Source organism: Rana temporaria, chromosome 3 (genome assembly GCF_905171775.1).
Source record: "Rana temporaria chromosome 3, aRanTem1.1, whole genome shotgun sequence".
NCBI classification, from domain to species: domain Eukaryota; kingdom Metazoa; phylum Chordata; class Amphibia; order Anura; family Ranidae; genus Rana; species Rana temporaria.
In genome coordinates, this window is record NC_053491.1 from 52,521,393 (window position 1) to 52,546,467 (window position 25,075).

At 44.2% G+C, this 25,075-nt stretch overlaps 1 protein-coding gene across 2 annotated transcripts in view; it reads right to left on the bottom strand.

The window, feature by feature from the left end:
• Positions 1-25,075, bottom strand: part of ADAMTSL3 (ADAMTS like 3) — a 634,062-nt gene that overhangs the window by 5,759 nt on the left and 603,228 nt on the right. For both annotated transcript variants that reach the window (XM_040342560.1, XM_040342561.1), the window contains exons 26-29: positions 23,952-24,164; positions 16,601-16,784; positions 12,224-12,428; positions 96-205 (exon numbers count right to left, since the gene is read on the bottom strand). In XM_040342560.1, the coding sequence (XP_040198494.1) occupies positions 96-205; positions 12,224-12,428; positions 16,601-16,784; positions 23,952-24,164 (712 nt within the window). The remainder of the gene's footprint in view (positions 1-95; positions 206-12,223; positions 12,429-16,600; positions 16,785-23,951; positions 24,165-25,075) is intronic.

A 25,075-nucleotide genomic window follows, 5' to 3' on the forward strand; every position in this document is an offset into this window, starting at 1 on the left:
ACATGTACAATTTTTCCACCATAAAATTGGCATGCCCGTGAGTATTACATCTGTAATATGTTACTGGCTTCTTAACTTTAGATGGATTCAAATACCTCTTTCTTCTAACACAGTAAGTGTCTGGCACCACGGTTCCATTCCGGTTCTGACACACAATGTGCCGATGCTGTAAGCCCATTCCTTGTCCGGTGCAGCGATTAAAACACTGAAAGAAAAAGACAATGTTCAGACTGAATACAAGGTCATTCATATTCTTTCTGACTAGCTTAGACCGGATCATGCACATATCTTACATCTGGATGGATATTTAAAAGGTAATGTAAGTCAATCAGTTTATTTCTGTGTCTTGAGCAACACTTAAAAACCTCAGAGTCTTCCCATCCGTACTTTCCAAACACGATAATATTACCTTCAAAACCACAATACTGGAAGTACAATAACTATATGATTACACAGTCCATAGAAATATATTCCAACTTGACAGGCTCTTCTGTTTAAACAAATCCTTAAAGTTCAAATATCTGTTGTTGTCACTGTCTGACTCTCTAGCACAGGTAAAAATTATAACTTTTTACCATTATTTTTATTATTAATTTATATAGTATCCATAGTCTCTGCCACACTGTTTAAATTGTAGATATAGGGGTTTGTTTACAAAAAGCAAATCCACTTTGCACACTTGGAAGTGCAGTCGCTGTAGATCTGACTGGAATCTCTGAAATAAGGGGAAGCTCTGTTGATTTTATCATCCAATCATGTACAAGCAAAAATGCTGTTTTATATTTTCCTTGCATGTCCCCCCTCAGATCTACAGCGACTGCACCTCCAAGTGCACGTGTAGTGCAAAGTGGATTTGCCTTTAGTAAATAATCCCCATAGAATATATGGACCTGTAGCAAGGGTCTCCAAACTACCTAAACAAAGGGCCACATTACTGTTCTTCAGAAATTAGGGGGGGTCAAGCTATGGCCAGTGTAAGTAAAAAAAAATGCCCCAGTCAGTGGGAATAAACAATGACTCGGAGTTGGGGGTCAGTGGGAACGAAACAATTCCATATGTGGTCAGTAGGAGGAAGAGCCCCATCATTGATATTGATAAGAGAAATAGTACTGCATTGTTGTAGTCAGTGGAAGGAATAGTGCCCCATTATTGGTTTCAGTGGGTGTAATAGTGTAATCATTGGTGTCAGTCCAAGGAATAGTGGGCCAGATTTACGTAGAATCGCAGCGGCGTAACTTATCCTAGATAAGTTACACCGCCGCAATTTTTCATCGCAAGTGCCTGATTCACCAAGCACTTGCGATGAAAACCTACGCCCGTGGCCTCCGGCGCAAGGCGGGCCAATTCAAATGCACGTGTGCCATTTAAATTAGGCGCGCTCCCGCGCCGTACCTACTGCGCATGCTCCGTTTCCTAACTCCCGCCGTGCTTTGCGCGCCGTGATGTAATTTTGTAGAACGGCGACGCGCGTAGCGTACTTCCGTATTCCCGGACGGCTTACGCAAACGACGTTGATTTTTTAATTTCGGCGCGGGAACGACGGCCATACTTTAGACAGCAATACACTTGCTGACTAAAGTTAAGGCACCAAAAAAAAAGTGTAACTTTGCGACGGGAAACTATACTAGCGGCGACGTAGCGAACACGAAAAACCGTCGTGGATCGGCCGTAACTCCTAATTTGCATACCCAATGCTGGTTTACGACGCAAACTCCCCCCAGCGGCGGCCGCGGTATTGCATCTTAAGATCCGACAGTGTAAAACTATTACACCTGTCGGATCTTCTACCTATCTATGCGTAACTGATTCTATGAATCAGTCGCATAGATAGAAACAGGGATACGACGGCGTATCAGCAGATACGCCGTCGTATCCCTTTTGTGAATCTGGCCCAGTGTCTTTTATTAGTAGGAGAAGCAGTGCCCGAGGGCCAGATAAAGGCAAGCAAAGGGCTGCGGTTTGGAGACCATTGGCCCATAGCAATAAAATTATACCATATACAATACTTTTTTTTGTAAATACTTGTATTGTTATATTCCCACTATATTAATGAGGTCCTTGCCAAAAATATGGATTTTCTTTAACTCTTAGGTAGGTTGAGGAAATATTAGGAGGATTAAATCAGGACACGTGATGCAGAGACCAAAAATTATGTAGATTTAAATTTTATTTATTTTCCTGTCTTTTTTTAATTGTGCCATGATTTGTCTAGGTTCACATTTTGGCGGGTGTGGGACTGTGTGTAAATTGAACGTGTTCCTGCATCCGCAGAAAAAATGCACTGCTGTTAATTTCTTACTGGCACCTCCACGCATTGAAAAACGCATGCTTTTGGATGTGCAGAAACGCATAGGACCATTTGGATTTCATGTGACTGCAATTTTAGAAAAAGGTGCAGGGGCCTATTCCCTTTGTTTCCCACAGGTACAGCTGCCCATTCAAATGTGCAAATGTGGCCACACAGGAACATTGGGGAAAATTGTTACACTGTGACCACACAGAAACTGTGAAGTGGACTACAGTGTAACAATTTTCCTCAATGTAAGTATACAACTTCATAGTTACTTTTTATTTTCCATGTTCTGTTTTGGTTTGCCTTTTCTGGTGGTAGGTAATTGAACTTGATGGAATTTGTTTCTTTAACTTTTAGCAATTATCTTACTATAAATGCTCGCCATTTTATCTCATACAGTACAAATTTAGGAAAAAGGATGTGAGGTTGTCACTCAGGCAGACACATCCACATTTAAAACATATAGATCATCTTTATTTGTACAAAAAGGTTAAAAACCCATAAATGGGTCACCAAAACATCCCATTTAAAAGCATACATAAAGCATAAAGTATTATACAGGCATAATCAGTGGCAGCAGCTCCATTAGGGGTGCAGGGGTGCCCCAACGAATCCATGCACCCAGCCCCTAATCTACATGCAGGGTGCCGGACACATGGATTTCAATGGGGTAAAAATATATTGAAGCATGTGATTAGAGCCTGAAGCTCTTACTAGCTTCAAAAAGGTTGGGCTCGGGGCACAGAGCACTGCTCCCCAAGCCCACCCAGTTCTGTGACAATAGCGAATTAATATTCGCTATTGTCCTCCTGCTCTCCTCCCAGCCAATCAGGAAGTGGGTGGTCTTTAAATTTGATTGGCCGAGAGGAGAAGTGACTGTATTGGCCAGAAGCAGAAGCAGGGGGGAAGCCGCCGAAGCTGCCCGCAACCTGAATGGGGTAAGTGTGGGGCTGGGGGGGTGGACAGGCGAGTGACTAGGGGTTTGTTTGCCAATCAACCAAACAGGTAGGGGGGGGGGGTCGTGTGGCCGTCACTGGGTATACTGCTGAATCAGCGGTTCAATGTGAATCCATATTTGGAGTTACAGTACATTAGTTCACATTCATGTTCATTACACATTATGTTCCTGTGTAATGAACACACATGTGAACTAATGTACTATCTGTAACTCCAAATATGGATTCACATTGAACTGCTGATTCAGTATTATGCCTGTATAATACTTTTAAATGTTTTGGTGACCCATTTATGGGTTTTTAACTTTTTTGCACAAATAAAGATGATCTATATATTTTAAATGTGTACATGTCTAACCAGTGTTGCCAACCTACCAGATTGAAATTTACTGGCATGACACCCGAAATTTACTGGCGCAGCCACGTTTTTACTGGCATTTCACAAAAGTTACTAAATTACATTTTTAGGTCCAAATTTCAGTATTTAGGCTACAAGCAAGTATTCTAGGCAAATAGCAATATGATTTAAGGTAAAAAAAATATTTTTGTCATTTTCGATATAATAAGGGCAAATGATTTAGTCACATCACCCTCTGCCTCCATCCCCCTCTGCCACCAACACCCCCTGCCTTCACCCCCCTCTGCGGTGCCTCCAATCTCCCCCTGCCTCCAATCTCCCCCAGGCCCCCTGCCTCCAAAACACCCCCTGCCTCCATCATATCCTGCCTTCATCCCCCTCTGCGGTGCCACCAACAACCCCTGTCTCCATCACCCACCCTCTGCGGTGCCACCAACACCCCCTGCCTCCAATCACCCCCTGCCACTAACACCCCCTGCCTCCAATCTCCGCCTACCTCCATCCCCCTCTGTGGTGCCACCGCAGCCACCATCACCCCCTGCCTCCAATCACCCCCTGCCTCCAATCTCCATGCGCAGTTCCAAGCCGAACCGATCTCGGCTATTTTTACTGGCACATTCCCGCAACCACAGACATTTACGAACGGGGGAAAAAGTGCCCAATTTTACGAACTGTCCGTAAAAATACGGACGGTTGGCAACACTGTGTCTAACTCACATCCAATAAAGTCCTGCTGCCGCCCCTTGTACTGTCTCCTATAGGATGTGGATGTGATAAGTTGTCCCTAGAACTGGTAAACTTATGTAAAAACATTTATGTCATACAGTGTTTTTTTTTTTTTTGGGGTAGCACATACTATGAACTTAAACTCTAAAAGACTCTACTAGTATTAATGTATATAGGAACAATGATGGAAGAGTGTATCCTCGTACTCCAGAGTGGTCTGAGCAACCTACTAAAATGTCATGTGTGGAGGATAGGAACAATCAAAGCTACACTAGATACCCAATAATAGAATCTTCTGATGCTCATCCTTGACGAGCAGAACAATTATAAAAAAAAGAAGCTTGTGTACTTTTTTGAGCTTCAGGCTTTTTGCTTAAGGCGACAGAACGCTCAGATGTGAACAGGGGCCATTTAAATGAATGGGATTTTGCTTGTTGGGTGTTTTGGAACTTTTGAGATGAGCGTTTTAGGAGCATTTTACAAGCTGAAAACGCTAATGTGAGAATGCAGCCTTATAGACCGTGCCACCATTTCCAATTTCTGGCAAACTACTATTATGAAAGCCTCTGGAGGAATCGGGATGGCTTTTGCAACGTGTAACACATGATCTACCCAGAGGTAGGTTGAAGAAGTAATCCCTGTTGCCTTTGTAATTTTTCTAAAATGGGGGAAGCAGGGGGTTTGAGTTAACCTCTGAAGCCCTGTACACACGGCCGGGATTCCCGGCGGTATAAAGTCCGCCGGTAATCCAGACGGGAAAACTGCGGGGAGAGCTTTGGCCAGGAATCCCGGCCGTGTGTACAGGGCTTATGCTCCCTCGACACTGCCTCGCAGTGTTTTCCATTGGCAAGTGTAGTAAATCTGGCGGAAAAAAAAACCCGCCAGGAATCCCGGTGGGAAAAATAGGATTTTATACTCACCGTAAAATCCTTTTCTCTGAGTTCATGGACGGACACAGCCTTAATCTTGACATGGGAAATAGCCTTCCTTTAGGAGTGACTAGGCAGAAAGTGTTAACAACTTCAAAGCTGAACAGCCCCGCCCAGGGGGGCGGTCCTACTGACTATATCCCCTCAGCCTGCACCAAGCAGTTCAGTTCGTAGCAAGCAGTACAAACTTTAAAAAAAGAGGGGTGGGTGCTGTGTCTGTCCATGAACTCAGAGAAAAGGATTTTACGGTGAGTATAAAATCCTATTTTCTCTTTCGTTCATGGACAGACACAGCCTTAATCTTGACATAGTGGGACGTCCCAAAGCAGTGTCAAAATGAGGGGTGGGAACAGCGTAAAATTAAACTTCACCCCAAAACAAAACAGAGCTCCTCAACTGAGGAGTTGTAACTCTAAACCGCCGCCTGCAAAACTTTGCGGCCGAAGAAGCATCCGAAGATGCACTCACATCAACTTGTAAAATTTAGTGAAAGTGTGACCGGGCGACCAGGTCGCCGCCTTACACACCTGGGAAACAGACGCTTGATGTCAGAAAGCCCAAGAGGCACCATTGCCCTGGTCGAATGCATCGTGACAGGGAGGCGCCCGACCCTTTATGTCATAAGCCTAATCAGGTGAAAAATTTTGTGAAAGTGTGACCGGGCGACCAGGTTGCCGCCTTACACACCTGGGAAACAGACGCTTGATGTCAGAAAGCCCAAGAGGCACCATTGCCCTGGTCGAATGCATCGTGACAGGGAGGCGCCCGACCCTTTATGTCATAAGCCTAATCAGGATCTGTCGGATCCACCTTCGAAATGGCGGGCAATGAGACCGTTGGGCCCTTCTTGGGACCAGCCACCGAAAAAAACAGTGAGGCCCCGTACACACGTCCGAGAAACTTGACGGGCAAAACACATCGTTTTGCTTGTCGAGTTCCTTGTGAAGCCACCGAGGATCTCGGTGAGCCAAAGTTCACCATTGACTAACGAGGAAATAGAGAACATGTTCTCTATTTGGCTCGACGAGATCCTCGTCGGGTTCCTCGGTGAAAAGTGTACACATGACCGTGTTTCTCGGCAGAATACGGCTCCCATCGAGTTTCTTGCTGAATTCTGCCGAGAAACTCGGTCGTGTGTACGGGGCCTGAGTCTGAACTCCGGAACGGAGCAGTAACAGACAAGTATACTCTCGAAGCTCGGACAACGTCCAAGGAATGCCATGTCGTCTCCTTAGGATTCGACAGATGAGGACACAAGGATGGCAGTACAATGTCTTCCTTAAAGGAACACTAAAGGTTCGTTTTTTATTAGATCAATTGATTGCTGTAAGCTAGAGCATGTAAATATCACTTACCTCGTTTTTCCTTTTGACCTCCAAAATACAGTAATCCAGGTTTGAAAATGCAATTTCCTGTCACTCCTCTTCTTGCTTTCCACCAGCATCTGAGCCGTTTTGCATGGTGGAAAGCAGAATGTGCTCACCCCCTCCCTATGACTACAGCCCTGTGTGAAGATGCTCTCTTATCCCTCACAGGCATGGAGGCTAAGCCTAATGGGAACTGTAGTTCCCATTAGGCCGTGATGTAGCAAGAATGAATGCGCACCGCAAACCAGGAAGTCAGTGAGAATAATGATTCAGGAGTGACGGAGGTGAATAAAACAGCTCGATTTCAACAGGTATCAAACTAGTTATAATGCAAAACATTACTTTTTACTTTATCAGCTACTATCAGACTTTAATTTAAGAGGAAAATAATTTTGTCTTTACAACCCCTTTAAGATGGAAGGTCGAAATGACCTTAGGAAGAAAAGAAGGCTGCGGCCGCAGCACCACCTTATCCTTGTGCAAGATCAGATAGGGAGCCTTTCATGGCAAGGCTGCCAGCTCAGAACCATCTTAACTGACCTAACAGCCACCAAATGGACCACTTTCTTAGAAAGTGTCAACAAGGGAACTTCCCTAATGTTCTCAAATGGTGGTTTCTGAGGCACCTAGAGGTCATGCCGTTAAAGCCATTGACTGTAAAGCAGGATGACCTATGGAACCTCTCGTAGCGGTAGATGCCAAGGTGCGTCTGCTATTCAAATCCCCACGGAGGTAGTGGAAGACGGACCGGAGGGGCCATATGCCAAACCCCCTGTACAAAAGTTCTCACTAGAGAGTGAGTCACCAGGGGTCGCTGAAAGAAAACAGCCAGGGCAGATATCTGCCCCTTTATCGTGCTTAAAGCAAGTTTTTTGTAAGAACAGCAGGGCTCTGGACACTATATAAGTCCGTGGATTCCACTTAATTTCCTCGCAAAGGGCTAAGTAAGCTTTCCAGGTTCAATAATAAATCCTCCTAGAGGATAACTTCCTAGCCTTCCTCATGGTAGGAATGACAGAATCCGACAGGCCCCGGTCTCTTAGTACCTGGCTTTCAATAGCTATGCCGTTAAAGCCAGCGACTGTAAAGCAGGATGCAGTATGGGACCTTGTGACAGCAGGTCAGCAGGTCCTCTCTCGGCAGTAGACGCCAAGGGACGTCTGCTTCTAGCCACACTAGATCAGCGTACCAAGGACGCCGAGGCCAATCTGGAGCAATTAGGATCATAGGAATCCCCTCTGCCTCCACTCTGCGAAGCAGAAGAGGCAGGAACTTTAGAGGAGGGAAGGCATAGAGTAGCCGGTACTGACTCCACGGCGCCACTAACGCATCTGTCGCGTCCGCCCATGGGTCTCTTGACCTGGCCATAAACCTCAATACCTTCCGATTGAGTCGAAACACCAGGAGATCTACGTCTGGCGTGCCCCATCTTGGGCAAAGGAGCTGAAACACCTCCGGGTGCAGAGACCATTCTCCTTGGTCCAGCATCCGTCGACTCAGGTAGTCCGCTTGCCAGAAAGGTATGCTCCTTTCTGCCCACCTTGGGATGTGAGCGACTTCTTCCGCTGCAGCAGAGCTTCTTGTTTCTCCTTGATGGTTGACATATGCCACCGCCGCGGCGTTGTCTGACTAGATCCTGACTGGACGCCCTCGTAGCCTCTGAGACCATGTGGAGAGGCACAGCCTGATTTCCCGAAGTTCCAGGACATTGTTCAGCAAATGGGAATCCTCTGGAGACCAGCGACCCTGGGTCGACTGAACCCCCCCAGACTCCCCCCTCAACCGGTAAGGCTGGCGTCCGTCGTGATGACTGTCCAGTGATGAGGAAGGAACGACTTCCCGGACAGAAGTGCCGGTGAGGTCAGCCACCAAACTAGAGAGGCCCTGACCAGGTGGCTCACCCGGATTTGATAATCCAGGGATGATGGGCACTTGACCCATCTGGACAGAATTTCCATCTGTAGCACTCGCGTGTGAGATTGCGCATATGGTACCGCCACGAAGGAGGCCACCATGAGGCCCAGGACTCGCATGCAAAAGCGGAGTGACGACCATTTCTGGGATATCAACTTCTGCACCGCAGCCCGAAGGGTCTGCAACTTTTCCACAGGGAAGAAAACCTTTGCCTCTGAGGAGTCCAGAATCAATCCCAGATATACTAGGCGTTGAGTCGGTACCATTACTGACTTCTGAATGTTCAGTAGCCACCCAAAGTGTCTGAGGGTCTGACAGGTTATAGACACGCTCACCTCTAATTCTGAGGTCGAATTGGCCCTCAGAAGCAGGTCGTCCAAGTAGCCCACGATAGCGATGCCACGTTGTCTTAGTAGGGTGAGAATTGGGGCAAGTACCTTGGTGAACACCCTTGGTGCCGATGTCCGGCCAAAGGGAGAGCCACAATTGATAGTGGTCTTCCCCGACCGCAAAAACGCAGATATCTCTGATGCTTTGTGCATATGGGGACATGTAAATAGGCATCCCTGATGTCCAAGGATGCCAGAAAATCCCCCGGCAGTGACAACAGAGTGAACCGATTCCATCCGGAATCTTTGTACCTTCCCGAAGCAATTTAGGGCCCTATGGCCCAGAATTGGACGAACGCCCTCCTTCTTTGGTACTGTGAACAGATTGGAGTAAAACCCCTGAAACCATTCCAGAACTGGGACAGGAATAACCACCCCGCGTTTTAGCAGGTCTAAAACTGCCCCAAATAGGGCTTCCCGAGGAGTCTGTTCTAGCTGGAGGGAAAAAAATCTGTTTGGTGGGCAAGATATAATTCTATCTTGTACCCTGAAGACACTACTTCGCAAACACACCGGTCGGGACCTGAAATGTCCACTGGGTCGCGAACTGGGTGGGGGAAAACCTTCATGCAGACGTAGCTTTGTCTGCAGGTTTGTTAGGTTTGCGAAACCAGGGACGTCTGTCCCTGAGCAGGCACTTTATCGGCCTGTGGTCGCTGTACTGCGCAGACGAAAAAAATGCTTGTGTGCGGTAAAGAAGGGCCCTTTCCTACGGCGTGGCTCCTTCCCCTTTTTGGACTGTGGGAGCAGTGTGCTCTTACCTCCTATGGCATCTTTAATAATGTCATCTAGGGAAGCTCCAAAGAGTCTGTCGCCCTTAAGGGGCAGGTCCATCAGGGCTTTTTTGGAAGATTGGTCCGCCGACCAATTCTTTAACCAAAGTAGACAGCGTAACATCACCGCCTGAACTGAAGCTCTGGCCAGCAGAGGAAAAGTGTCCAAGGCTGATTCACAAATGAATTTTTGGCCTTGTACTAGTTGGTCAGCTAGGGCTATCTCATTCAAGGAAGCCTGACGTGCTTGTAACCCATTGAGCAGCATCTTTGCCCATTCTGTGAGTGTCTGAGACACCAGGACCCCAACTATGGTTGGGCGTATCGCTGAACCCACTACCGTGTACAGGTTGTGGGTGATCGCCTCAGCCTTCTCGTCCGCAGGGTCTTTGAAGGCGGGAGCCCCCTCCACTGGTATGGTGGTTAGCTTGTTAAATCTGGACACAGGAGGGTCCACTATCGGGGGCGAGGTCCATCTTTTCAAGAAACTCTCTTCAAGAGGGTAACGATTTTTAGGGACTGAAAAAAACCTTGACTAGGCAGAAAAAAACTGAACTGCTTGGTGCAGGCTGAGGGGATATAGTCAGTAGGAACGTCCCCTGGGCGGGGCTGTTCAGCTTTGAAGTTGTTAACACTTTCTGCCCAGTCACTCCTAAAGAAAGGCTATTTCACACTATGTCAAGATTAAGGCTGTGTTCGTCCATTAACGAAAGAGAAATAGAGAGCAGGTTCTCTATTTTTTCCATCGGGATTCTCCGGCAATTTTCCCGGCAAGGGAGCATACACATGCCCGGTTTTCACGGCAAAAAGCTCTCCCAGCTGTTTTCTTGCCGGGAAAACCGGTCGTGTGTACGAGGCCTGAAACTAATAACTGGAAATACAGGACAGTAATATTGGTCAACGTTTAGCTAAAGTTTAAATGTGACTGGCTAAAGATGCAGTTTTATTTCACTAAGGTGTTTCCTGAAGAACTTGATAGAAGACGTATGTTTCTGCAGCGTTCCATAATTGTTTTGATTTTTTACACACGTCTGTGGCAAGTCTGCTCTAAGCTCTGGTCTGTGTTTTTTAATTATACACAACCATCTACCAACAAAAGATGCATAATAGGAGCCAAGCGGTCTTACTCATGCACTGCCTTTGCCAAGGTGGTTTAACACTGTTACACATTGATGTTTGGATTGGTTCAGGTCCCTAATGAAAAACACTATAATGAAAAACTTCTAAAGTAAATTTCCACACACAAAAATATCATGAATTAAATCTTGTCTACATTCTTTCAAGTTCAGGTATATGCTATTTGATAAATGCCGCTTTCTACAAGGTGTGAATATGCTGTATATTATTATTGGATGTTTGTGTTAGATTAATGTACACAATTTTGATAGATTTAATATACAGTCATTGTACACGGGGAAAAAAAACAAAGTCGGGGATTAGGTGAGCTGCAAGACAAGATGCAAAAGATCTACTACAAGTGCAGCAGAGCATGTAGTGATCAAGAGTCCAGATCTAATTTAGTATTGAACACGGATGATTCAGATTAAGCCATCCTACAAGCCTGTAATTGAAAGTATCTGTGTTTATTTTTAAATATTTGCTGCTCTATATTGTTATAGCTGTATATCAAATAAAGGTCCGTAGATACTCCTTCAAGTGTTAATCCTATTAGGTAGTGTTAACAACATCCAACTGTTGATTGCAGGACAAAGCACATATAATCCCTTTTACTGTTCATGTAGAAATAATGATGAGATTATAAAACACGGCACTTTCTACATAGAATAAGTGCTGTAAAAATAGCACAAAAATTAAGGAGCCAGTTCACACTGATGTGATGCGGGAACCCTGCGAATCCACTGCGGGTTACTGCATCACATGTCTCCCAGCGACAGTACACACTGCCCTATGCAAGCTGAAAATTATAGGAAGGTTTAGGTCCACTATAATAAATCCCCACTTTCTGACTGCAGACCACTTTGTATAACACGTACCTTCCTCTTTGATCCTAAGAAATGGTACTGGCCAAGTGCTCTTCAAACTGCTGAATCTCCATTTTTTTCTATGGGTAAGCTGTACTCCAAAGGACCACTGGTGGCCACCATGAACATGGTTTATCCATAGAAATGAATTGGGCTGCAGCACTTAAACTAGGTATGAAGAGGATCTGTCAAGGACCATGTCAGAGAAGAGACAGCTGGAGCATGGGCTGAAGGTAAGTATGATTCCAGGTGGACCTTACTCAGCAGCGAGGGGTATTTATTAAAGAACAACTTCCCTAAAGGTGAGGTTGTCATTTAAGAAAAACATAAAACAAACTCAATGTATTCAGAAAACCCATTAAACCTCAAATAATAAAACCTGATGGAAAGATAAGTGTGTGTTGTTGACCACAGCGGCAAATCAAATTCCACCTGAATTTCTCTTGCACGGGTGTGAACAAAAAAAAACCCCAAACTGGCTAATTTTTGTTGACATACTATATATGCTAACACATGTCTATCTCATTGAACTTTACCTGTCCCCAAGGTTGAGGAACCCAGTCCACACAGGTATCAGTCACACAAGGCTTCCTTGCCGCTGGTCGATTGGTGAGTCCACAGTAATTTAAAGCCAGCACCTTTACACTACCATCTGCCATTAGTTGTTGGCACGCCACTTGTCTGAGCTGGAATCCTGTGCCACAGGAGGCAGAACATTCAGACCATGAACTTGTGGCCCATCTACAAAAACAATAAAATATATCCTGTGAGAGGGCAAGTCCAGCCAAATACACAGCTAAAATACACATTCGGCAAATGTTTTATCAGACACAAGATTTGTAAAGTACAAATGCTTGGGATTTATTCTCCCGTGCAATTCTTTAGCCAGTTGTGAACACTGGGCATGCCCAAAAAACTTAATCAAGGCACAGGAGGAGATTTACTAAAACTAGTGCTCACAGAACCTGGTACAGCTGTGCATAGTAACCAATCAGCTTCTAGGTTTTATTGGCAAAGCTTAATTGAACAAGCTGACATTAGAAGCTGATTGGTTACTATGTACAACTGCACCAGATAAAGTGTGCACCAGTTTTAGTAAATCTCTCACATTATGTACTGCACTTACTGGCATCTCACAGCTGTCAAAATGACAGGGGGTAGTTGTGTAAATAGAGTAGATGTAGAACATCTGATACAGTGTTTATAAACACTGTTTAAATACAAGAAAGAAAGTAACATTGTTATTTCGGCATCCGCTCTGTTTCATTCATCTGCAGATCAAAGGGATATGTTTCACTGTAGTAGGCACTGCTACTATAGTGATTTCCATGAGCTTCTTGGTCCCATGACGAGTGGCTGCCCTGCTGTATTGTGAACACAGGAGGTCGGCCACTCAGCATGGTTACCATTCAGAGATTACCTTGCATTTTGTCAATTAATTCACACTGTTCTCTGGCTTAACAAGGTGGAGAGGTGGATCAGTGACATTAGGCTTTTAGTGTTGCATTAAAAAAAATGGCAAAACTGTGCAAGAATCATAATTTTATAGTGATTAAAAACAAACAAATCTCAGAATAAAAATTATACTTTTTATCTACAGTAAAAAAAAAATTTTTTAAAACTAACACTTATCAATATCGAAAAAATTAGATTTTTTTGCAGTTTTGGTATTTTTTGTCTACTGATTTTCATAAAAAATGTAATCATTGACCTAAGGCAACATAATAAAGGAAAGCCTTGTTTGCCCCAACAAAAAGATATATGCTTTACTTTATCTAAAGTAACGACAAAAATATTGGTGAATAAACTGGCTCATAGAATAAATGTAAAAAAAGATTATGGTCCAGAAGAGGTTTACAGAGTATGAGAGCTGAACAGGTTAAAATGCATGCAACTTCATTGTGACTCCGACATAAATAGCAGAAAGTGTAGAGTGCCCCACTTTCAGATTGCTAAGAAAAATTTCGATATAAATTATGCGGTATTACGGATATAATTCATATACCCCTATATAGATTTATACCCATTTTAAAGAACTTCATAAGCTGCAGGGTTTTGATCTCTAATATAAGCATGGAATCCAATATATCCACCAATTATATGCCTAAAATGTTCTTAAATCCTTTCAAACACTACATATGCAATTTTCTCTCCCAAAACAAAAGTTCTTCCAATATTTACAGCTAAGACATGACCTTCATAAATTCAATATGGCCCAAACATGTACCAATTCCCCAAACCCTCTAATTAGTTTTCTAGCAACTACTATAGCAAAAAAAGGGCCTTATTTCATATCTAGCTTCTTCCGTTTGCCAAGACGAATCTGACAAAGCACCCCGCCATGCAAGATAGAGCAATAGAAGGTACTTTTTGAGATAAAAATAAATATTTGAATAGAATATATTTTTTTAGTCATTTTAAGTACAACCACTGCAAGAGTCATTTTAATTTTCTGCTGATATATATATATATATATATATATATATATATATATATATATATATATATATATATATATACACATATATATAAAGTTCTGAAGAAGCATTTAAAGTACTTTAAATCAAGCCATTATTTAACTTTATAGCTATAGGCATTGTGAAGAAATTTATCTTCAACATCTATTACTTTCTTGGTAGTCTGCCAACTGTATGATTGAAACCCCACTTTGAGACCCACTCAAACCATATCTGTAGTGAATATAGTGTTATATCGTGACTTGGGGGGTCCACTCAGTCTGCCTGTAAAGTGGCACATCTGTACAATGTATAGAACATGCCACAACAATAATGAAATTTCTAAAGGAAAAAATATAATTTAAACTTGCTCGAGGCTGTAATGTATTGCCGGCTCCCGGCAATATAGGTGAAAAAATAAAATAAAAAACAGCGTAGCCCCCCTCCCCCCAGTCCATGTCAGGCCCATTGGGGGAACCCCACGCAAAGATTAAAAAAAAATTGGCGTGGGATCCCCCCCCCCAAAATCCATACCAGACCTTTATCCGAGAAAGCAGCCTGGCAGGCCAGGAAAGGGGGGGGGATGAGTGAGCTTGCCCTCAACATGTGGGTGCTTTGTGGTGGCCCTGCCCTTGCCTATTTAGGAGCTGTCAAAGTGAAGAGACAGCTGTAGGTGTGAGGCCTCCCATGGAGGCAGAGCAGTTTAATTTTTGCTATTATTCAGGTCCATTGGGCGCCGTGATTGATGGTGGATTTACATCACGGGACACTTTTAATTTTTTTTTATATTTTGAATAAAGGATTTGTCAAAAACTCTCTTGTGGTTTTTACTTTTTTTACACTTTTTTGGTGAATGGGTGGGGGTGCAACGTACCCGATACCCATTCACATAGACGAGATCTGGGGGCCCCCTTCTTAAAGGGGGCTTCCAGATTTCGATAAGTCCCCCCGCCCACAGACCCCGAAACCACTAGCCAGGGTTGTCTAGAAGAGGCTCTTGTCCCCATCAACATGGGGACAAGGTGCTTTGGGGGGGCACCCCAAAGCACCCTCCTCATGTTGAGGACAAGTGGCCTGGTAAAGTTCAGGGGGGTGGGGGCACTTGCTCGCCCCCCCCCTTTCCTCACCTGCCAGGCTGCCTGCTCAGATAAGGGTCTTGTATGAATTTTACAGGGGACCCCGCAACCATTTTTTTTTCATTTTGGCGTGGAGTTACCCCTAAAATCGATACCAGACTCAAAGGGCCTGGTATTGACTTTAGGGGGACCCCATGCCATTTTTTCTTAATTCTGTCATAGGGTTCCCCTTCAATACACTGTATTATATACTCTGCACTGCACTATATACTCTGCACTGCATTAAATACACTACACTGACTGCACTATATACTCTTCACTGCATTATATACACGACACTGACTTCACTATATACTTTGCACTGTATTATATACACTACACTGACTGCACTATATACTCTACACTGTATAATTATATACACTACACTGACTGCAATATATATTCTACACTGTATTATTTTATACACTACACTGACTGCATGCTCAAATCACAAACTAACCTGCCTAATCCCTCTCCATTCTCCAGCCGTGTAAGCAGCCTTATATAGTGTGAGCCGTGGACTTAGCCCCTGAGCCATTGGCCAGGTAAACCTTCTGGAGGTGAAGTGGTTATAAAGCTACTGGGAAGACACTTTGTATTACTGTCAATTTTTTTATTGGAAAAGGTGGTGAGACTCTAGTTTAGTGTTAAAAAATATATATAACTAGATGATATTATGTACAGGATGGGTACCGGATGGCAGGTATGTTTCCCTGCTATTTGGGTTGTGGTCCCTTTAAGGGGGATGTTTGGATAGCAATTTGGGAGTGCGCAAGCATTCTCACCCATGCAGGATGAGGAAATCTGTCTGGAAAGGGGTAAACTGACTTACAGTTTGCCCAAGATTGGTAAGTTCTGACATGGGTTCCAGAATTCAGAGGCTTTGTATGGGAAAGAACCTCCAACCCTGATTATAGGGACCTTGGTCCTGAAAGGTTTAACCCACCTGCAGGGAAGGCCTGATAATGAACAAGAAGGAGTCAGCACCTGTTTGTGAGGTGGAGTGTAGTAGTTCACGGCTGTGAGAAAGTGTGGACTCAACTGTCTTGCAACTGAGACATTATTTTCTGAGCACCTGTGGCTTTTCCTGTGCCCTTAAGCAGATGGGAGCCTTAACCCAGGTATGGGACTGGTATACTGGTGGGGAGCCATAGTATTATTTTCAATATACCACAATTATGGACTGTTTTGTTTTTGATTTGTTAAAGAAAGCTGTTTTCTAAGAACTATACAAACTATTTAGTTTACAAGTGGCTGGCTGGTGATCCCAGGCTCCCCATATTACAGTTATCATACATGTTTCTCACACTTAAAGAAAACTGTCAGCGATCAAATTACTCACCTTATTGGACAGTCCTGTATGTTACATAACTGAGTACTGGCTGCTAAAGGCTGAAGATGTTCACACAATGAATTGTCCACTTTCTGCCCTTCAGAGTTCACACAGTGCTGTGTTCTGACTTGAGAGCCCATGTTTCCACATGATGTTGAGCAAGGTGTCCACTCACCATATTGTAGACTGTACACTGTAACAACATATATTTGAATTTATTTAAAAACATGCTGCAAATAGAGGCGCTTAACAGTAAAATATTAGTAACTAGATAGTTTTATGTATAAATATAATGTATGTAATTGTAATGAAATGATTTGTATGGTTTTATAGATTTTATAGAAATTTGGAGAAAGTTGATAAATGTGAAATGTGAAAGATATATTTGGATATGAAAAAGAAAAAATGTAATAAAGAGATTTATAAAAAAAGATAGTTTTATCTGTTCAACTACTCTATGTTCCTAAAAGGCAATCTGTACAGCAGGTGACCGCGATATTGTGTCAATCTCGCTCCTTTTCTGTTCCCGTCGCTCGCCGCGATGGGAACAGAGCCGACATAGAAGCGATGGGGATCCGACTTGCATTTCCGCCAATTCTAGACACAGCGTTTGGTATAAATCATGAGGGGGAACTCCCCTCCAGGAGCATACTAGGCCCTTAGGTCTGGTATGGATTGTAAGGAGAACCCCTACGCCAAAAAAACGGCATGGGGGTTCCCCCACAATCCATACCAGACCCGTATCCGAGCATGCCGCCCGGCTGGTCAGGAAAGGAGTGGGGACGAGCGAGCGCCCCCCTCCTGAGCCATACCAGGCCGCATGCCCTCAACATGGGGAGGGTGGGTGCTCTGGGGCAGGGGGGCGCCCTGCGGCCCCCCCACCACAAAGCACCCTGATAAGGACAGGGCCTCTTCCCAACAACACTGGCCGTTGGTTTGTTGGGGTCTTTGGGCGGGGGGCTTATCGGAATATGGGAGCCCCCAGATACCGGCCTCCCACCCTAGGTGAATGAGTATGGGGTACATCGTATCCCTATCCATTCACCTGCAGGAAAAGTGTCAATAAAATAAACACACAACACAGATTTTTAAAATAATTTATTAGTCAGCTCTGGGGGTCTTCTCTGCTCTCCGGGGGTCTTCTTCTGACTTCGGGGTCTTCTTTCGTCTTCTCCGCTCTCTGTTGTCGTCTCGGCGCTCCCCGGTTCTTCTCCCGCTCACTCTCCGGTGCCTTCTTTGGGGCTGGCCGCAGCTATCTTCTTTGAAGCTCCTTTACTAGCGGCGGCCAGCCCGGTCTTCTTTTTTTATTTTCTTCCGATGTTGACTCAACGCTCCCTCCCGCTGTAATGCCGGGTGTGCGGTGCGCAACGATTTATATAGGCCTCCTATGACGTCACAGTCCCAGCATGCTCCGGGACCCATGGAGCATGCTGGGACTGTGACATCATAAGAGGCCTATATAAAGGGGGGCGCTCGCTCGTCCCCACTCCTTTCCTGATCGGCCAGGCAGCGTGCTCAGATACGGGTCTGGTATCGATTGTGGGGGAACCCCCACGCAGTTTTTTCAGCGTATGTGTTCTCCTTACAATCCATACCAGACCTAAGGGCCTGGTATGCTCCTGGAGGGGAACCCATGCCGTTATTTTATTTAAAATTTGGCGTGGAGTTTCCCCTCATGATTCATACCAAACGCTGCATCTAGAATTGGCAGGAATCCAAGTCGGATCCCCGTCGCTTCTATGTCGCGCTCACTGGAATATGCTCTTTTATTATTCCAGCGAGTGCTAGATGTCGGAACCCTGTCGCCGAGAATCAGCGCAATGCCGTCGTGCTGGAAACACATTCTTGCAGACAGGTACTGTAACTGGTTACCTGTTGTACACTACATTCACCCCATCCACATTTGTCATAAAAGTGAAATAACCACGCTAAATGCGTAACACTAAATGTGTAAAAACAATGTAAAAAAGTGATACAAGCAGCAACTCATCTGTGAGATATCAGCACAGTCCTAATATTGTATAACTTATACTGGGTTTTGCTAGGTAAATTAAATAAAAGTAGAAATAAAAAGTCCACAAGTGACAAATACATGTTCCTGGTGAGTATCACCACCATCAACCACCTTGAGTTGTGATTCTGTGCATTAACACCACCACTAAAGGCTGAAAGGCTCGCTTACCAGCTCACATGGACCTCTCACTACAAGAGGTCAAAAATGCTTGTGGCTCTATACCCAGAAGTGACCTTTTAGAACTTTAGAGGATCTTCAAACATTGACTTACCAATCTCTACTGCAGTGAAATGTCAAACGTTAAAACCATTGGTGGTCAGTGTCGCAAAATGTCCCTTACACTGGTGGCTAACGGGAGGAAAGCCCCCCTTACAGTGGCGATCAGAATGTCACCTTTACTGGCAAGCTAAAAAGTTCATACAGCTGGCTCTGCCATGTAGCACTGGTCCCAGAACTATGGGACAGGCACCATTAAATAGGAGGTCACTCAGACACAGCTTAAGGAACCCATAGCAATCTCTGCAGGGACCCTAGGGTTCCAAGGAACCCTGGTTTTCAATGGCTGGCATAGACAGTGTGTTTTCTTTTATATGACAATTTATTGGGCCATTCCTCCTCCATCTGTCCAAAAGCTTAAGGAACACAAAACAGTTTAAATCTTATGGAAAAATTTGAATGCATAAGAATGCTTTCAGTGCAGTCATTTAGTTTAACAAGTTTCTAAAATAATCTGGGGGTACCCTGGTATTTGGCCACTGAACTGCCTGAAAATGCTTTTTCATTCCTCTTTTGACACTGTTGAAAATCAAGCACACTACACGCTTTTGAAAGAGTTACTTTTTTATGTGATTGCAGAAACAGTCTGATTTTTTTTTAACAATAACCAGCAACAAATGATAGCTCCCAGCTGTGTCCACAGACTAATTGCTACAAGCCACAAGGCAATTCCTAATATATTGTTTTCCACTATTTTTCTATTTATTTTCTCACCAATTTCTTAGCTCATTAGTCCAAGTCATTTCACATTCAGTAAATGCTTTCTTTCGCTTGAAACGTGTTCATAATGTGGTAACAAAACACATGTAAGTGGGAATGTAGTGTATTAAAAACGACTGTTGGAGGAAATAATTTTATTCTTTCCAGGCTCTACATGGAAATCTGGATTTCTGCGTTCAGGGATCAGTGCCATTGTCCTACTCTTACCTCCCATTCACATTTGAGGTTAAGGCACGTTAGGCAATTTTTAAACATTCATTTTTTTTAACTTTTTTGTACAATTTTAAGAATGAAGTGCCATACATGAGCTTTTTGGAGCAGGTCCATAGACTTCTTTTATAAGATTGCCTAAAAAACTTTCATGTGCTCCCACTGAAGTCAGTGGGGCCATATAATGTCCCATTAGGTTTCTAAAATAGTTTATGTACCTACATTCACAGAATGCGATAAGAGCAGTAAAACAAGCAATATGAATGACGGAGAGGGCAGAAGGCGCAAGTGATCGGTGCAACTTTGCTCGGTAGTAGTGGCTGCTGTTAAGGGCCCTTTAACATGTGCGGGCCGTATGTCCGCATTTTCATCTGTCCGTCGTGGATGAAAACGGAACATACATTGGTCCCTATGTGATTACGGGTGTCAGCGGATGACCATCCGTTGACACCCGTAATCGTCCGCCTCCGCAAAGATCCGCATTTGCGGACAAAAGAAAATCCTATTTTTCTTCCGTCTGCCGGAACGGATGATCACGGACATACGGTCCGTGTTCATCCGATCCCCCATAGGGGAGAGCAGAGGAAAGACAGGGCGGTCCCTGCACAGTGTGCGGGGACCGCCCTGTCAGCTGCCAGCTCAGCAGGGATTTTGCGGAGGATCCCCGCTGAGCTTTTGCAGACACACGGAGCGGATCATTACTGATCCGCCCGTGTGAAAGGGCCATAACTCTCAGGCCCGTACACACGACTGAGTTTCTCGGCAGAATTCAGCCAGAAACTCGATCGGAGCTGAATTCTGCCGAGAAACCCGGCGTGTGTACACTTTCGGCCGAGGAAGCCGACGAGTTCCTCGTCGAGCCAAATAGAGAACATGTTCTCTATTTCCTCGTTGTTCAATGAGGAAAGTTGGCTCGCCGAGATCCTCGGCGGCTTCACACAGAACTCGACGAGCAAAACGATGAGTTTTGCCCGTCGAGTTCCTCGGACGTGTGTACGGGGGCCTCACAAATGCTGGAGGAAAGCTGCTCAGAGCACCACAAAAAAAGGTTTTTACCAGCAGCAGCCACCTGCGGTTAATTCACAGGGATACGCACTATTACCCATGGGAGAGATTTACTAAAACTGGTGCACACAGAATCTGAAACAGCTGTGCATGGTAACCAATTAACTTCTTGGTTTTATTGTCAAAGCTTACCCACTTCAGCCTCGGACCATTTTGTTGGTCAATGACCGGGCCACTTTTTGCGATTCGCTTTAACTGACAATTGCGCGGTCGTGCGACGTGGCTCCCAAACAAAATTGGCGTCCTTTTTTTCCCACAAATAGAGCTTTCTTTTGGTGGTATTTGATCACCTCTGCTGTTTTTTAGTTTTTGCGCTATAAACAAAAATAGAGCGACCATTTTGAAAAAAAATAATATTTTTTACTTTTTGCTGTAATAAATATCCCCCAAAAATATATAAAAATATATATTTTTTTCCTCAGTTTAGGCCAATACGTATTCTTCTACATATTTTTCGTAAAAAAAATCGCAATAAGCGTTTATTGATTGGTTTGCGCAAAAGTTATAGCGTCTAGCGTATAGCGCCAAACTTAGCAATCTTAGTTTTAATAGAAAGGGGAAAAATTACAATTTCCATCAGTTTTTTTTCTGCCCATGATTCCTGTTAAGAGATATTTCCTTACTTTATGTCCTTATGATACCAGTACAAGAAATGGAGATGTTGTTCTGTTGGGTAAGATAGACAGTGACAATGTTTTTGTCAGAAGTGCTAACCCTTCAGCACCCCATCTATCGGGCAGCGCCTCCTCCGGGTGATGGAAGGCAACTTCTACTGCGTATCTTCCTCCTCGGCATCACGGCGACTTCCGCCGTGTGTCTCCTCCCTCCTCCTCCTAGGCAGTCAATAGAATCATTTACCCTTTTGGCCAATCAGGTGACGGATCTCATGACCCACTTCTTAATTGGCTGGGAGCCAACCCTTTTTTGAAGCATATTAGAGTCTCTGCCTCTAATCACGTGCTTAAAAAAAAAACATTGGAATCCATGCGTCCGGCATGTAGATTAGGGGGCCGGGTGCATGGATAGGGGGGCGGCGCCCCTGCGCTCTGCAATACAGGCTGCCACTGCTCAGCACAACATTTTTTGTCACTTCCTGTCCTGCAAATACAAAAGGAAAATAGTAGACAGATTCATACTTTCTAAATTTGCAGTATTATTGTTATCTATTTAATTCAGGTACTTGTATAGCGCCGCTAATTTATGCAGCTCTTCACACACACACATATATAATGTACATTCACATCAGTCCCTGCCCTCAAGCAGCTTACAATCTAAGGTCCCTAACTCTCTTACATACTGTACATACACATATTAGGGCCAATATAGACATGAGCCAATTAACCTACCAGCATGTCTTTGGAGTGCAGGAGGAAACCACAGTACCCGGAGGAAACCCACACAGGCACAGGGAGAACATGCAAACTCTAGGCAGGTAGTGTCATAGTTGGCATTAGGGGCATAAAAGGCATTTTCCACCTTTGACAAAAATTTAACAAACACACCCACTTTCATACAAGAAAAAAATTGCATTTATTTATATATTTATACATGTATACATTTTTGCATTGCAGCCTGCAGAGTAATGCCACCACATTCAGTGTAACTAGGTTTGAACCTATATCGATATCGGCGCCGATACAATTTTTTTTGCGAGTGTCGGTACTCGTGAAAATTCTCAAATACCTGAGACCAATACCAGAAGTAATGTCACCTTGGAGGCAGACAGTGGCATCGTTAGGGGGGTACGGGGCACACCCGGGTGACACCCGCCACCTGCATGTCCCAAGCAGCTGCAATGGCTGTGCTGCTCCTCCCTGCGGGCAGCCGGCCACCTGAACGGACTTCAGGGCCGTGGGGCGGAGACTACATCATCTGACCATCAAGAGGAGTAGCTGGAGAGGAGACCCCATCGCCGCATGTAGGGAATAGGTGTCCTAGGGCATCTTTTATCTGACATCTAGCTGTACTAGCAGGTTCCGCAACCTAGCTTGTCTGGCGTTCTGGACCTACACTACATGATGTGGCAGTTTTAACTGTTAAATTGTGTGTAGCCCTTTAATTAAATTAATTAAAGAATTTACATGTTCTGCTGGACTTAGAGGTTCCTCTCTCCCTTTGTTTTTGTCCTTCATGTATTTAGAGTTTTCTACAGCTCTACAAGAAGCTTGCCCTAGTGTTGGATCTACTTGGACTTAATATGGACTCACATATTATAACTTCATGTACATTATTCATAGAAGATTAGGTATAGTGACCAAACCATTGTACCTATAACCCCTCTCCCTTTTTACTTGGCTGAATTGGAGGCCAGAAGAGAGATTTGGGGTCTAATAGACTCCAGATCTCTCCAGAAATAGGAACTTCCATGGCCCATGCTATTACACAGGATCTTGTTGATCCCTTGTAATAGCAATAAAGTTGATCAGATAAAAAAGTGTTAATAAAATAAAATAAAATAAAATAAAAAAATGGGTATCAGTAATTGGTATTAGCGAGTTTTTGTGGAAAAGTATCGGTACTCGTACTCAACCTTAAAAAAACTGGTATCGGTGCATTTCTAAGTGCAACTGTATGGGCCTGGAGTAAATAAACAACAGTGTGCCACTGCAATCTGTAAATCCCTCTGCTGTGGGGGCAAATGAAGCCTCGTACACACGATCGAGAAACTCGACGGGCGAAACACATCGTTTTGCTTGTCGAGTTCCTTGTTAGGCTGTCGAGGATCTCGGCGAGCCAAATTTCCCCATTCCCGTAGAGGAAAAAGAAGACATGCTCTCTTTTTGGCTCGACGAGATCCTCGACAGTTTCCTCGTCGAAAAGTGTACACACGACCGGTTTTGTACGAGGCCTAAGACTTGTAGTACTTGAGCCATGCACAGCCACACTAAATTTAAATAAGCAACAGGATGCTCCAGGGAGAAGCCCATACCAAATTAAAATGGGGAGTGTTTGGGAAATGTTTCATGTTACACCCAAAATATAGATGTAGCATGAAACATGGTCCAAAAGGTGAACTAAGCCTTTAACCAATAATATTCTTCTTCTACATGTGAAGAGAGTAAAATGAAACATTACCTTGCAGGGACACATTCACCCAAGCAGACATTGTCTTTGAGTTATTTGAAGTCCAACATCTGTATTCTCCAGTACTCTGTTCTGACAAAGAATTTATTTCCAATACACGGCCAGATACAAGAATCCGGTATTTGAAACCCTTAATTTCTTCTATCGGTTGCTTCCTTAGAAACCAATGAATGGTGTTCTGGTGGCTTGTCTGCACTGGACAACCTGCAGGGTCAATGACAGCATTAAACAACAGACAACACAAATAATCCAGTATGAGGGCTTGTGCTTAGTTGAAGCCCAAAAACTCATGCAGGACTGTATAACTTTGAGTATATGCCTAGAAACATCACTGGTTGCAAGATGCAGATGACTTGGTCGTGTAGTGTCATTGGTTGTTATAGTGCAAGCACCTATCTGCACAGTGAGCAGTGGCACAGTATAGCCCCGTCGCTTGCATTCTATCAACCAATGATGCATGGCTGAAAAGCATATTTGGTTACTAGGATGCTGGCAGTGGGGCCATAGTGTCATTGGTTGCAGTGCCAGCATCAAAGCAACCAAAGTGGGTGGCTAAAATGAAGTGGATAGGACACAGTAGTATATGACACAGTAATGAAATATTTCCAGCAGTCTAGCTGCTGCTTGACTTAACATCAGACTGATGTTGTGTTGTGGAATACAAAGTCCACAGTGCACCTGACAACAGACATGCTGGGTCAAAGGGTAAGGCCGGGTTCACATGTACGAATTGGATGCGTTTTTTTTTTACCACATCCAATTCCCATGGCATGCGAGTGTGACCGGCTTTTAATGTGAAGCCAGTTTACACATGTCGGGGGCGGCCACAGTGTAAATTCCAAAAGGGTCCTGTGCGTTTTTGGGTCCAGTTCAGGTGCGAATTCAGACAAAAAATTTGGACCTGATTCGCATCTGAACCGGTGAACAGACACACACCGGACCCCATGCTGGAAACCGCGGCTCGGCCTAAAAGGGTGATTCGGTGTTTCACATCCTTGCTTCTGTTGTGCTTCTTTAAACTGTTGTCAATCATCCTGAGATGTTAAAGTAGTTGTGAACATACAATGTAATGGCCATTTTCTAAGACAGTTATAACTATGCAGGTACCATAACTG